This window comes from Geotrypetes seraphini, chromosome 2 (genome assembly GCF_902459505.1).
Source record: "Geotrypetes seraphini chromosome 2, aGeoSer1.1, whole genome shotgun sequence".
NCBI lineage: Eukaryota > Metazoa > Chordata > Amphibia > Gymnophiona > Dermophiidae > Geotrypetes > Geotrypetes seraphini.
This window is the reverse complement of record NC_047085.1, coordinates 428,378,352-428,394,233: the sequence shown is the minus strand read 5'-3', so window position 1 is coordinate 428,394,233 and position 15,882 is coordinate 428,378,352. Positions and strand designations below refer to the sequence as shown.

The 15,882-nt window shown below is 42.1% G+C and overlaps 1 protein-coding gene across 12 annotated transcripts in view; it reads left to right on the top strand.

Moving 5' to 3' along the window:
• Window positions 1-15,882, top strand: part of SLC25A40 (solute carrier family 25 member 40) — a 142,740-nt gene that overhangs the window by 40,850 nt on the left and 86,008 nt on the right. For all 12 annotated transcript variants that reach the window (XM_033931232.1, XM_033931235.1, XM_033931233.1 and 9 more), the window contains one exon: window positions 14,618-14,685. In XM_033931232.1, coding sequence (XP_033787123.1) covers window positions 14,618-14,685 — 68 coding nt within the window. The remainder of the gene's footprint in view (window positions 1-14,617; window positions 14,686-15,882) is intronic.

The window sequence follows — 15,882 nt, the reverse complement described above, 5'->3', positions numbered from 1 at the left end:
AATAAGCAAACAGCATATTCTCACATGTGGATGACGACATTCACGGAGCCCAATACAGACAGTGACAAGTGTACTGTCATTTTAAGCTTCAATAAAGCTTTGCAACTACCCGCGAGTGTGATTGCCTTCCCGCCTGACGTCGGCTCTCGGTTCCTTAGTTCTTTGTTTTCCGCAGAGTGAAGAAGTAGCATTTTGGACTTTGTCCGTCTGAGTTGCCTTCCCGCCGCACATTTTTTTCTTTCCCTTCAGGTATTTTCATCTTTATTTTTTTTTTTAGTGTTCTTCCTATGTGGCCCCCTTCTTCTCCAACTGGCATCGACAAGAAATCAAAGTCGCGCGGTACTGGAGCATGTAAAGCCTACTTCTCGGAGAGAATTGGCACCACATGGTATTGGCTCCCATACTTCTCAATGTAAATCAAGATCTTAACGCTCCAGGTGTCGGACATTGTCGTTTTCTTCTTCAGAGTAGTACCGCAGGCATCGTAAGAGTTCTTCAAGACACTGTCATCGTCGCCACACTCCATCCCATGACAGGTGCAAGTCTCCTAATCTAATATTATACAGAGTCTCCTGCGGTATGAACAGTTGATCCACACCTTTCAGTCTGTGAGGATCCTGATCCTGAACTTTCTGCTGCAGAGCCATTTCTTCATCTGCCTTGGCGCCGATCACCTCCTCAGGGACTATCTTTCACAAAGTTCATCCAGCAAATAGGAAAAGCTTTGCCAGTAAAGCTGGAGGCAGATTCTGAGCCACAAGTGAAGTTCCTGGAGGCTCTAGATTTGGTACATCATCAAAAGAACCTCCTTAAACTTCCCATACATCATTTGCTTAAGGATGCAATGTTGAAGAACTTGGAAACTTCCCTTACTTCTGCCTATTATACCTAGCAAGATAGACTTGCTGTATCGGCTTCAATCCTGTCCTAGTTTTGATAAACCTTAACTTCAACACAGTCTTTACCAGTAGAGACTGCTTTTAAGAAATCCTCAAGTCCTTGAGTCTATGCCAGTGTGCCCCTGGGCAGAGAATGATGCATTTTGGATAAGTTTGGCCTCCAGCTTTATCACAATTCTATGTTTACCAGCAGAGTGCTAAGCTATATTTTTTTGTGACTTTCTATATTAAACAACTTACCAAACATCTAACTGAGTTTGAGAAGTTTATTCCAGCTATCACCTTTCAGATATCCAGGAGATTACCCATAATCTTCTCCAAACTCTGCTTTCGATGCCTTTGATGTAACATCCAGAGTATCAGCTATATCGATAGCTATGCATCAATTAGCCTGGCTTCGGGTTTCCAACCTTGTTATTAATGTCCAAGATTAACTAGCCAATGTTCCCTGTTTGGGAGAGGAATTGTTTGTCGACAAAGTAGAGGAAAATATGCAAAAGCTCACTTATCACCAGCAGAGCATGTCTACTTTATTTACTAAGATTCATACATCAAAGACTTATCCAACCCAACCCGGCCCATGTGCCTAAGGCTCCGCCCACAGGAGGGGCTTAAGGCTATTGGGCCTATTCCGGTTGGCCCAGGGGCCTCAGGCCCCACCTGTGGGTGGGGTTTGAGCCTCTTGGGCCAATCAGGTCTTAAGGCCAGCCATTCCGGGGATGGCTGGCCTGTTGGATGGACGGGCTTGGCACCCGTCCATCTAACCAATGATTTTCAGGTTCGGGGAGGAGGGCTGATTGGGGGTTCGGGGGGGGGGCGGTCGTGGAGGGGTTACGTCGAGGGCAGGGAGGGCTTGGGCTCCCTCCTGCCCCAATCATTGTCGGGGGGATGATACATCACAGCAGGAGAGATTGGCCATCTCCCCTGCCGCAATGCGATCACTTCTCTACCCGAACTGCCACAACCTGCGGCAGGAGAGATTGGGCATCTCTCCTGCCGCGGATCGAGACAGTTCGGGTAGAGGGGTGATTGTACCGTGGCAGGGGAGATGAGCCATCTCTCCTGCTGCAATGGTTGTGTCGGGGGGGGGGGGGGGGGGTAGGTTGCCGGCCGCTGAGCTGATCGTGCCAGCCGCCATCTTTTCAGCGGCCCCTGTTTCGGCACTTATACCTGTTTTGACTTTGTGTAAGTCAAAACGTGTAAGTGCCGACTAGACAACCTGTCAAATGTTTTGGTTATACCTGCTGTACGCCTAGGTGTAGGTCGGCCCACCCCCCGCCCTTTCCCCTCCTCTAAAAACGCCTCTTTTCACTCTATGTGTTTATAGGCAGGGGAAAGGCCTAAGCTGGTTTTAGATTTGTCTAAAACCAGCTATAATTATGGGTACTTGGACGATCAGGCTTTTTGATCATCCAAGTACCCATTTAGGCCACTTTTTTAGACTTTTTTTTTTTTTTTTTTAATTATGAGCCCTTAGAGTCTAAATTGATTGAAAAATGGGAACAAAGTACTTTGCAGGCTCTTTTAAAAGCAAAATGTAAATATAATGAGATTTCTTCAAAAATGATAAGGAAAGATTTGTTTTCTCAGCAGACTCTGTTTTATGGAAACTCAAATAAGGCGGGAAGATTATTGGCGAATTATCTTAAAGCAAAGAAAAGAAAGACTAAAATTATTGCAGTTAAAGATGAGAGAGGAAATATACATTCTCAAATTGGACCTGTTTTAAATCAATTTCTAAATTTTTATAAAGTTATATTCTTCTGAGCCTTATTTGGATAAAGAAAAAGATGATTTAGAATTTTTAGAATTAATTAAGGGTCTGAAAATTCCTGATCATATAAAAGAAAGTTTAGAAGAGCCTTTATCAGCGATGGCGAACCTGTGGCACGCAAAGGCCTTGCAGCTGGCACGCGGGAAGGACCGCAATAGAGAGCTGCACAGGTTGCGGGAATCCCGTGAGGACGCCTCCGAGGGTCGCGGGGTTCCTGCGGGGCTGGATGTACTAAGTCGCGCGGCTTTTCTCCCTACCTGCTCTGCTTGCAGCACAGAGCCGAACGGAAGTCTTCCCGACGTCAGCGCTGACGTCGGTAAACAAAGCCCTCCTTCCCTCCGACGTCTGCGCTGACGTTGGGAAGACTTCCGTTCGGCTCTGTACTGCAGGCAGGGTAGGTAAGGAGGAGTAGCCTCGCAGCTCGAGTGGCTTCCAAGGGAGGGGGCGGTCCGCCCCATCCCGTGTGCAGCACAGCCGGCCAGGTCCCCTTACGTTTGTGACGCTAACCCGACCGACCGACAACAGCCCTGGTCCGACAAACCTCCCGGCCCTTAACCGCGAATCTAAATTACCTTCTTATAGCAGCTGTAAGAAGAAAATTTAGGTTCGCGGTTAAGGGCAGGGAGGTTTGTCAGACAGGGGCTGTTGTCGGTCTGTCGGTTGCGGAAGCGCCACAAAAGTAAGGGGACCTGGCCGGCTGTGCTGCACCAGGGGCAGGAGAGAAGGAGGGGGGGAGAAGGACGCTGAAAGCACTGGGGAAGACAAAGGGGTGAAGAAGGACGCTGAAAGGCCATGGGGAAGACGGGGTGGGGGGGAAGGACACTGAAAGCATTTGTGGAAGACAGAAGGGGGAGAAGGATGCTGACAGGACATGGGGAAGACGGGGGGGGGAGAAGGACGCTGAAAGCACATGGGGAAGACAAAGGGGTGGAGAAGGACGCTGAAAGGACATGGGGAAGATGGGGGGTGGGGTGGAGAAGGATGCTGAAAGGCCATGGGGAAGACAGAGGGGGGAGAAGGACGCTGACAGGACATGGGGAAGATGGGGGGGGAGAAGGACGCTGAAAGGAAATGGGGATGAGAGAGTGGGGAGAAGACGCTGGTAGGGAAGAAGACAGAGATGCCAGACTATGGGGGGAGTGGAGGGAAGAAGATGGGTGCCAGACCAATTTGGAAGGGGGGAGAAAGGGAGAGGCACAGTAACAGAGCAAATGGAAGACGCAGAAGGAAGAGAGACAGTGGATGGAAGGAACTGAATGAGAACATGAGGAAAGCAGAAACCAGGCAACAAAGGTAGGAAAATAATTCTATTTCTTTTTTTCTTTTTTTTTTGTTTCAGGATAAACTAGTATATTAGTTGTGTTGATAAAAATTTATAAACAAAAGAGGCTCTGGTAGAAACCCGTTTACAAAGTGTGTATTCTTCCCAATTAATATTTCCAAATTAATAAAGTCTTTTTACTTATTTGTAAATGGGTTTCTACCAGAGCCTTTAATTCAGTAGCATAATTAAATGAAATAACTATTTCTGAAGTTTATAGGGACGGGCGGAGACGGAGGACATTCCTCGCGGGGACGGGTGGGGACGGAGGGATTCCTCAAGGGGACGGGTGGGGACGGGTGAGACTTTGGCGGGGACGGGTGGGATTTCTGTCTCCGCACAATTCTCTAGTCCGCAATTAAGATATGCGGCGCGGCGGGAGGCGAGTGTGCCGGTGTCTGCTTTGCAGCTCACCTGGCAACAGGGCCGGACTGGCCATTGGGAGGACCGGGCATTGTCCCGGTGGGCCGCAGCCCATCCTCCTGTGCTGGCTGCAGTCCTGTGAGTGGATGTTTAGCCTGCCTGTCTTCCCCTTAGTATCCTATGAGCCAGGCAGTGTGTGAGGGGGAAGTGGGGGGAGGAAAAGAAGCTTCACACTGAGTCTGTCACAGGAACTCAGTGAGGCTGTAGTGCGACTCCACATGTGACATCTGTAATCAGGAACAGTTCCTAGTGCTCCCATGCTAGAGAGGTGAGAAGTTAATGTGTCTAATAATGTGCTCCTCTGTAAAAACCTCTGTATCTTCCATGGGGGACATGCTAAATTTGAGGAAATAAAAAAGCTGCTTATGATGATTGCATAGAGAAGTTCAGTAAGCTGAGAGGAGGGCTGGGCTCTCTGTGAACAACCAACACACTAATCCTCTGCGCTGTACCTTATGGAAAACTCAATATAGCAAAAAACAGTAAAGTGTATATGTGGCCCTTCACAGTACTTTTGTAAACATCATAATAAAATAACAAAGGCTCCAATAATGAAAAATAAAAGTCCTTTTCCCATACACTCAGGTTGCACAAGTCCGGTTTTCACCCGGACAGTATATTTTTTGACCAAAACGGATGTCTACAATTAGTAAAATTCCCCAATCACATATTTTTTTATGGGGACGGATTTGTATACAGCACTTCATTAGATTTTTTTTATTATACAAATTTTATCTTTTTGTAGACTTGAAGTCTTGAACAAAGAAAATGAGTACAGCAAAAAAAGCAAAAACAGATAGTGGAAGACCATTCCAAGAGGCCTGGACAGAGTACATATGGAGTGATTGAACGCAGTGGGAAAGCATTGTGTATTATGTGTAATGAAAGTGTTGTGTCTCGCACATCAAGTGTCAAACATCACTTTGAGACCAACCATAACAGTGTTGCTGAACTTGGTTTAGCTCAAAGAAAAGAGTTCCTTGTAGGAAAATTAAAGAAATATCACTCCCAGTCTCTTAGTTTTAGCAACTATCTTTCAAAAACTAATCATCTTACAGTTGCCAGCTTTCAAATTTCACTGTGCATGGCAAAACATGGTAAGCCCCTCTCTGATGGAGATTTTATCAAAAAGGCAATTTTGGCTGGGAGTAATTCACTCTTCCATGATTTCCAAAACAAGGATAAAATTGTGCAGCGCATCTCTGAGATGCCGCTAAGCAGAAATACTGCAAAAGATAGGGTTCTGCGAATGGCTGCTGATGTTAGTCAACAGCTTACTTGTGACTTACAAAAAGCACCCTTCTACTCCATGTGCTTGGATGAAAGTACAGATATTACTAACCATGCAAGACTAGCGCTCATTTTGCGTTATGCTACTGGTGACATCATGAGAGAAGAGCTGGTAAAACTGCTGTCTTTGCCTGGAAGAACACAAGGGATAGATATCCACAATGCTGTGATGGAGGCTTTTTCATCACTAGACATAAGTCCAGAAAAAGTAGTTTCAGTTACTAGCGATGGAGCACCTAGCATGGTGGGGACAACATCAGGATTCATTCATTTCTTTGCTAAGGAAGCAAAACATCCACTGATTCAATTTCACTGCATAATACATCAAGAGGCTCTCTGCGCCAAAGAAAGCAGCAAAAAACTTGCCGATGTCCTCAAAGATGTAACAAAAATGGTGAACTTCATCATGGCGCGTGCTCTTAATTTTCGACAATTTCAAGCCCTTCTTGATGAGGTTCAGGCACAATATAACACTTTACTGATGTACAATAATGTCCGGTGGCTGAGCAGAGGACGAGTGTTAGAGAGATTTGTGGCCTGCTTGGAAGAAGTTAGGCTATTTATGAACGAGAAGGGGGAAGACTATCCTCAACTCACCAACATGGCCTGGCTTACCAGCCTCATGTTCTTTACAGATTTTACTAACCACTTTAATGTACTAAACAAAAAATTACAAGGCATGGGAAAAACAGCAGAAAGCATGTTTAGTGACATCAAAGCTTTTGAGAGAAAATTGCATGTTTTTGAAAAAGACCTTGAGAGTGGACAGCTAAAATATTTTCCCAACCTAAAAATACATTTGAATAATTCTACAACATTTGTGGACAGTCATAAAAAACACCAGAAAATCCACAAAGCATATTCCACCATTGTAGCCGAAGCAAAGGAGAATTTTAGTAAAAGATTTTCTTAGTTCCGTAAGATGGAGACAACCCTTTCATTTATAACTTCCCCAGAAAAGTCCACATTTGAAGATCTTGATCTTTCCTGCTTACAGTGGTTGGATATTCAAAATTTGGAAATGGAGCTACTGGAATTTCAAGAAAGCTCTATCTGGAAAAGTAAATTCAATGACCTGTGTGCGGCTCTTGAACATATTGAGTGTGAAAGGGTGACAAATGAAATCACTGCTAGCAGTTCTGAAAATGAAATCCTAAAAGCGTGGAATTCTCTGCCAGACAATTTTAAGTCCATGAAAGCACTTGGGATTGCTCTTCTTACTTTGTTTGAGTCATCCTATGCTTGTGAGCAGCTGTTTTCGGCTTTGAATCATATAAAATCTGATGCTAGAAACAGATTAATGGATGACATGAGTGCTGCATGTGTTGCTCTGAAATTAACGCACTATGAGCCAAGGATTGACAAGTTATCAGCATGCATGCAACAACAAAAATCACATTAATTTTTTTCAGAGCATGCCCAATGCATATGTTTACATGAAGCAGTGTTTTCAGTTTGCAGTTAAGACACTTTCTAAGTTATTTAAATATTATTTAAAGATGTTATTTAAAAAAGGGACTTTACATGGCCCTGTTGTATTCCAATCTGGAATTTCCAATAAAAACGGTAGGTTTAATTGAAAGCTCTTGTTTTCTTTACATCATATTATTAGAAATGTAATGATTTAACTATTTTCTAATTTGATTGCAAATTTTACAAAAAAACATGTATAGACTCTTTGGGAATGCACACCGAGTCTTGACACAGTTAACAGTTTTAAGAAGTTTATCTTTTTTTTTTACTCAGGATACATTTGACATGTTATGTGAATAATACATTTAAAATATATTGTGTAACTGAATCAAATTATTCCTAAATTCATTAAATTGAATGAAATCATTAAAACATAAATTGCCAATAAATTGAAATGAAAACCAAAGGATTGTGAATCAAATTGATTCTCTGACAATACAAAGATTCCAACCTTTAAAAATGATGTTACATAGTTCAGGCAACTTTATAAAGAGTTTTTAGATACTAAAATCTTGTTATTAAGGTTTAATTGACGTGCTGGCACTTTGAGGAAATTCTTTGGTTTTGTGCGGCAGTTTGGGCACTCGGCTCAAAAAGATTATCCATCACTGGCCTATATCATTAAAAGAATTGCAAACAGTGTTGAAGTCTCTTAGAGTTGGATCCTCTCCAGGTGGTGATGGTTTTACGGTATAAATCATTTCAAAATTCCTTATTAACACATTTATTAAAATTATATCAGATTCAACTAACTAAAGGTTGCATTACAGGTACTAGGGCAGAATCTTTAACTATAGTTTTGCCAAAGCCAAATAAAGTCCCTACTTTGGATTCAAATTACAGGCCTATTTTTTTAATTAATGTAGATGGAAAACTTTTAGCTAAAACATTGGCTTTACGTTTGGCTAAGGCGCTCCCTTTTATTATTGGTATGCACCAAACAGGGTTTGTTGCTCAGAGACATTCTTCTAATAACACCAGGTTGGTAACATAGTAACATAGTAGATGACAGCAGATAAAGACCCGAATGGTCCATCCAGTCTGCCCAACCTGATTCAGTTTAAATTTTTTTTAATTTTTTTTTCTTAGCTATTTCTGGGCAAGAATCCAAAGCTCTACCCGGTACTGTGCTTGGGTTCCTACTGCCGAAATCTCCGTTAAAACCTACTCTAGCCCTTCTACACCCTCCCAGCCATTGAAGCCCTCCCTAGCCCATCCTCCACCAAATGGCCATATACAGACACAGACCGTGCAAGTCTGCCCAGTACTGGCCTTAGTTCAATTTTTAATATTATTTTCTGATTCTAGATCCTCTGTGTTCATCTCACGCTTCTTTTAACTCAGTCACAGTTTTACTCTCCACCATCTCTCTCGGGAGCGCATTCCAAGCATCCACCACCCTCACCATAAAGTAGAATTTCCTAACATTGCCTTTGAATCTACCAAGCCTCAACCTCAAATTATGTCCTCTGGTTTTACCATTTTCCTTTCTCTGGAAAAGATTATGTTCTACGTTAATACCCTTCAAGTATTTGAACGTCTGAATCATATCTCCCCCATCTCTCCTTTCCTCTAGGGTATACATATTCAGGGCTTCCAGTCTCTCCTCATACATATTCTGGCGCAAGCCTCATCATTTTCGTCGCCCTCCTCTGGACCGCTTCAAGTCTTCTTACGTCCTTAGCCAGATACGGTCTCCAAAACTGAACACAATACTCCAAGTGGGGCCTTACCAATGACCTGTATAGGGGCATCAACACCTTCTTCCTTCTACTGGCTACACCTCTCTTTATACAGCCCAACATCCTTCTGGCAGCAGCCACTGCCTTGTCACACTGTTTTTTCGCCTTTAGATCTTCGGACACTATCACCCCAAGGTCACTCTCCCCGTCCGTGCATATCAGCTTTTCTCCTTCCAGCATATACGGTTTCTTCAGATTATTAATCCCCAAATACATTACTCTGCATTTCTTTGCATTGAATTTTAGTTGCCAGGCATTAGACCATTCCTCTAACTTTTGCAGATCTTTTTTCATATTTTCCACTCCCTCTTTGGTGTCTACTCTGTTACAAATCTTGGTATCATATGTTTCATATGTTAAATTTGACAAAAGCCATGAAAGATCCGGCTTTTTCTGTGTCCTTGGATGCAGAGAAAGCCTTTGATCGGGTGGAATGGACCTTCATATATCAAATATTGGATTGGTTTGGTATAGGTTTGGGATTTATACAAATGATCCAAACTTTATATAGTTCCCCTGCTGCTAGATTGTATATTAATAATTTTTAGGAACGATTCAGTTTGCAGAGGGGGGTTAGACAAGATTGTCCCTTTTCTCCTTTACTTTTTGATATTGTATTAGAACCCTTGTTATTAGCTATTCAGCAAGTAAAAGAGATACAGGGCATTCCTTATTCAGATCGGGAATACAAGGTCTCTGCATATGCAGATGATATACTGTTGCATTTGAGAAATCTAGAAACAACCATTCCATGCTTACTTGAATTGATAAGAAATTTGGAAAATTTTCAGGATTTAAGATAAATTGGAGTAAATCAGAAGTTCTTCCACTTAATGTACATTGTACAAAAGGTTTGTTTGATTCATTTCCTTTTCTATGGAAAGAGGATGGAATAAAATATTTAGGCATTTGGAAAAAAAATACGCTGAAAGAAACAATGAAAAAAAAAATACACTGGAAGAAACAATGAAAGTGAATGAAAAATTTTTATTACAGAAGGTAACAGAAATGTGTGAGCAATGGAATCCTTTACATCTGTCTTGGTGGGGGAGAGTCCAAACTATTAAAATGATGATTTTGCCTTTGGTTTGTTATCAAATGGGTATGATACCAGTTTTTTTTCAGGGGTCTTTTTATAAAAAAATTAAACAGTATTCTTACAAAATTTATTTGGCTGGATAAAATTGCTAGAATTGTTTTAGTGTCTTTACAAAAGCCAATTAATTACAGGGGGAGGGGTAAATTTTCCCAATTTTTATAGGTATCTTCAATCCTATATTATGCACCAGGGTATGTATTGGGTCCTCCCAGAGCTCATCGAAAATATCCCAGATTGGTTGTGGTTGGAATGGCGACTAATGTTTCCTCTGCGATTATGCCATGTTCTTAGTATCAAAATGCCAAAGTTATATAAAGAAAACAGAATATTAGTAGACTAGTCTTTAAGCCCGTTACATTAACGGGTGCTAGAACATATGTGTGTGTGTCTGTCTTTATTTTTTTCTCTCTCTCTCCTTAGCCGCTTTTTTTCTTTCTGCCTTTCTTTTTCCTTGGCTGTCCATCACCACCCCTTGCCTGCTCCCCCTGTCCATTTTCCCTTCCTTTTACCTCCCCTGTGTCCACCACCACTGCTCTCCTTATGCAGCAACAGCCCTTGTCCCTTTGTTTTACCTCCCCCCTGTCCAGCAGCACCTCTTTCCTTCTCCCCCTGTCCAACATTAGTCCTCCGTTCCTTTTCTTCAACCCCCTGTCCATCAGCATCTCTTTCGTTCTCCCCCTGTCCAACGGGTGCTAGAGTAGACGACTGGTTTTTTTTTCCTTTCTCTCTCTGTGCTTGGATGCTGTCTGTCTGTCTGTCATTCTTTCTGTCTGTGTCTCTGTCTTGCGCCCTTGCCTGCCTGTATTTCTCCATTACGCCCTGCCTGCCTATCTCTCTGTGGCCCCCTTCTCTTCCCCTGCATGATTGGTGTATGCCCCTGCCCCCTTTTGTGCCATGCCTGCCTGCTCCGTGGCCCCCTTCTGTTTCCCCCCTATGATTGCTGTCTGGCCCAGCAAACCCCTCACTCCAAAGTAGCCCCCTTTCCCTCTCCCCTTGTTGAGCCATGGCTGCCTGCTCTGTGATCCCCTGCCCATGATTGCTGTGTACCCCCAGCACACCCCTACCCCTAAAGCAGCCCCTTTCCCTCTCCCCCTGCTTGCCTGCCATGCCTGCCTGCTCCCTGTGCATCAGCATTTCCCTCCCCCTCACCTGTTCCTTCGTAGCAGCATGGAGATAAAACGGCTCCCTTAGTTCTTTGCTGTTTTTTTTTTTAAGTTTAAAGATGCCGATGCGGCTCCTCTCACGATCCAGCCTGCGTCGGAAGCCTTCTCTGACACAGGCCGGGATCGTGAGTGGAGCCACGGTGGCAGTTTTAAACTTAAAAAAAAAAAATTCAGTGAAGAACTAAGGGAGCCGTTTTCAAAGCCGCCGCCGCGCCCTCTCATGAGCTGCACTTATATTATGTCGGAAGAAGAGAGAGGAGCCGCGGCGGCGGCGGCAGATTTGAAATGAAAATAATTTATGTGGACAGCCGGTTCCCTCAAAATCCTCCTCCCCCCCCCTTTCCCTTCCCGCGGTCCGTCTGGCTGCGGTGCGGTCTGTGGAGGCGATCGGCTGGTGACGTATTAGCGCGCATGCGCACTCCTTCGGCCACAGACCTACACGCACGGAACACGCAAATAGCAATGCGCATGCGCGGCTAGCTCTTTATTATATTAGATACATGGAAAACCTTATATGTAAATAATTTAACTCCTATTCCAATACATAAATCAACAAATCAAACTATATGGCTGAACTCCAAGATTCAAATTGGCGGATTTAAGATTATCTGGAAGTATTGGATGATAGCAGGTATACGTATTTTAGATGATGTTATATTTAATGGTAAGCTGCTTGACTTTTCATAGTTGCAACATAAATTTGGTCTTGGTAAATCACAAAGTTTTAGATGGTTACAACTGAAGCAGGCCATTCAGGCGGGGTTCCCTGAATGGAAAAAACTTAATCAATAGTTCTTATGCTTTCAGGTGGACTTCCTGGGACACCAGGCCGCACAGTGGTATAAACTGATATCTGGATTTATGAATAAAAAAACAAAAACTGGTCTTAGGGACATTGGAGCATTGAGATTAAGCATCAAATTACTGCATCTCAATGGCCACAAATTTGGTTTTGGAGGATGAGGTGTACAGTGTCTGCATCTATGAGACAAACTTGTTTTTTTTCTGTTACATAGAGCATTCTGGACCCCTGTTTACAAAAATTGAATAGCTCTAAGTCTAATAGATGTTGGCATTGTCATCTTGAAGCAGGGACTTTAGATCATTTATTATTCTATTGTCCATTTATTTTGGTTTTTTGAAAATCAATATGGGGCCAAAAAAATTGTTTGTTACAAATTCCGGTGGTATTATCATATGATACTGTATTATTTGGCATGTCAATGAGGGCTAAGAGCCAAATATCTTCAAAAAATAATAAGCTTTTACTTATTATGACAGGAGTTGCCATACAACAGATTACATGTAATTGGAAGAATTTGAATATTGAACTATAGTTTCTGGTGGAATTCTTTATGTCATATATATAAAATGGAAAGAACATTAGCCACACAGAAAGGAAATTTTAATAAATTTCAAGATGTTTGGGGGTCATTAACAAATTATTGTAATGAATAGATACCATTTTTCCCTTAATAGTACAAATGTAAGAGGGGTAGTTTTTTGGTCTTTCAGTAATAGTTGGATTGGTAGGAAAGAATGTATTATATGGTATACGTGTTTTGTATGTGTATTGAAAGGGGTGGGAGGGAAGGGGGATAAACTTTATTAATTTGATTATTGCAGAATACCAAGTGTTGTATCCAAGTTAAAATGTTGTTCTTTCTGATGCACTTGTTGTAAGTTATAAAAATGAATAAAGAATATTAAAAAATATATATATATATATTTTTTTGAAATGACATTATACTTTAACACTGTCTGTACTGGGCTCTGTGGATGACATCACCCACATGTGAGAATATCTGCCTGCTGTCCTCAGAACACCTGTTAAGATAAGTAACTGTGCTTTATGCATTCTTCTCAGTACCAACAGCATAAACTCTTTCCAGTATCAGGTATATGAAGTACTATAAAACCTGAAATGGTCATGTTTCAGTTTTTGCCTGCATCAGAACAAAATAGATAAATTTGATGTTTCCTTTTGATAACTCTTCCTGCAGATCATGGTTGTATAAGCAACTCTGCTGTGGACCTGTCGACAACTAATCTGGTGTTAGCTAAATTTTTTAGCAGGTTTTTTTTTACAGTGGTCTGTGACTTCTGTTTAGTTGTTAACTCCATGAGAGAGCTTTCTTGATCTTCAGATCTTATGTCAACTGTTTCATTTAACTTCCTAGAGTGTGTTTTTGTATCTACCCCCTTCCTTGCTCCTTTGTAAGCTTGAATAATGACCATTTTTAAAAATTCTATATGCTCAATGAGCCCATGTTCTGTTTTTTTATGTCATTTAAGAAAATTGCATAAGTGGTGCTTGAAAAAGTAAAGTGCAATTAGAAATAAAATAATATACAGGTTTACTGGGGGCCCTCCTGTACTCTACCCCACTGTGCCCACAGCTCCCCCAACGTGCCTCTTCAAATCTTCACTGGCAGCAAGCAGCAGATATCTCCTGCCTGCTGCTCACGCTGTTTCCTCCTTTGAGAACAAACTTATATGGGTGGGGAGGGATAGTACATTCACCAAACTAAAAGAAACATCTTCAAGCAGGGCCAGCACTTCAACTGGTACAGAACTGGATGAGAATTTTGGTGACAAATGGAAAGTCTGTATCTCACATTATTGTAGTTTGCCAAAGATGGGCTACTTCTAGTGGTTGTAGGGGAAAGATGTGCACTGCCCCTTACACTTATCCATTCTGGACTACCACAGCAAGGAAACTGGAAGAGAGCTCCTGTTGACCCATGTGCTACTTGCTACACCATACTTGCTCTTCCTGGTGAACTCTGTGTTTTATAAATCGTCAGAACAAGGCCAGAAGGGTTGGTATTTGTTGATCAATTTTTTGGTCCAATCAACAACTTTATTTATTTTTAAGTAACATCCCCTGTAAGGATGTCCAAACTTCTAAAATATGTTCAGATCACCAAATAGTAATTGTGTTTTTAAAATTTGTAGATAATTTTTGTTTAACTTTGTACCATGTAGAGCAATGGTCTCAAACTCAAACCCTTTGCAGGGCCACATTTTGGATTTATAGGTACTTGGAGGGCCGCAGAAAAAAAATAGTTAATGTCTTATTAAAGAAATGACAATTTTGCATGAGATAAAACTCTATAGTTTATAAATATTTCCTTTTGGCTAAGTCTTAATAATAATATTGTAATTTATAGCTAAAGAGACATATGATCAAGAAACTGTTTTATTTTACTTTTGTGATTATGATAAACATACTGAGGGCCTCATAATAGTACCCCGGGCCGCGAGTTTGAGACCACTGATGTAGAGGATGTACAGCTTCTGTTCATTTAAGGAATAATGTGCTAACTGGAAGTAAACAACCCCTCGATGAAACATAAAATTTAACCAAAAGTGTCTAAACATTTGCACCCAACTGTATTTGTAACCATGAAAATGCACTTTTTAATTTCAGGATGCTTTTGTTCATATTGTTCGGAATGAAGGTATTAAGTCTTTATGGAGTGGCCTTCCTCCAACATTGTAAGTTGAGCAATTATGTATATTATGTTTTCTTGAGTAATGGGACTTGCTCTTGTAGCAATCTGTCCACATTGTGGAGACATGGGCTTGTTTGGACTCTAGTCACCCCCACTAGCATAAATCTCTATCAGAAATAACTTCCAAATTTATAAAGCTGTAGAGACGGACACCCTTTTTCACAGTTAGCATATTTTAATTGCAAGTTCTGACATACTGGGTATACTCAAATATAAATTGAGATTTTTGGGCAAACAAATGGCCCCCAAATGAGGGTCTCGGTTTATATTTGGGTCAACACCCACTCACCCTCTCCTAGACCTTTTGCAGGCTTCTGCTGGGCCTGCCTTAAGACCTGGTGGGCCAGGACAGGAAGGATCCCTCCTGCCTTCTGTCCTGGCCAACTCTAAAAACTTTTATCTCCCTACCACATCTCCAATGTATCTTTCAAATCACTGGTGGTTCAGCAGCGATCTTCCTGCACTCCTGCTCCATGCAGAACCGCTAGCTGAATGGCTGCTGCGAGTTCTTGACTTGCAGCAGCCATTCAGCTAGTGGCTCTGCATGGGGCAGGAGTGTGGGAAAATCGCTTTTGCCTCAATTCACCGATGGCCCACCAAGGATTTCAAAGGCGCAATGGAGAGGTGGGAGAGAGGTGAAAGTTTTTAGAGTTGGACAGAAGGCGGGAGGGATCCTTCCTGCCCAGCCCACCAGGTCTTATGGTAGGCCCGGTGGAGGCCTGCAAGGCATCGATAGTGGACAGGGTGCAGAATCTAGCAGGGAGGGAAGGGGTCTGGATGCAGAGCCTGGCAGGTGGGGGGGGGATATGGGTGCAGAGCCTGGCAGGGCACTTGAATATTAACCTCCCTGGTTTATATTCGAGTAAATCTTTTTTCCTCCTTTTTGGGGGAGATAAAAAGGTTACCTTGGTTTATATTTGAGTATATGTGGTAGGTTTATTAGCAGAGTTGTATGAAGAAGCCTGTTCTGCTTTAACAGACCCTGCACTGGCCAATTACAGGAGCTCTGGTTTGTTTGAATGTTTTTAAGCCTAATATTTTGTATTTTATTCTTTGAGACTTTGATCTTCTATGTATTATCTACTATGGCTTAAGTCCTCATTTCATGAATTGTAAGCTATTGATGTCCATTCAAGCAATGCAAAATTGAGTGTACTTACAGATGACATGAATCAGCTAC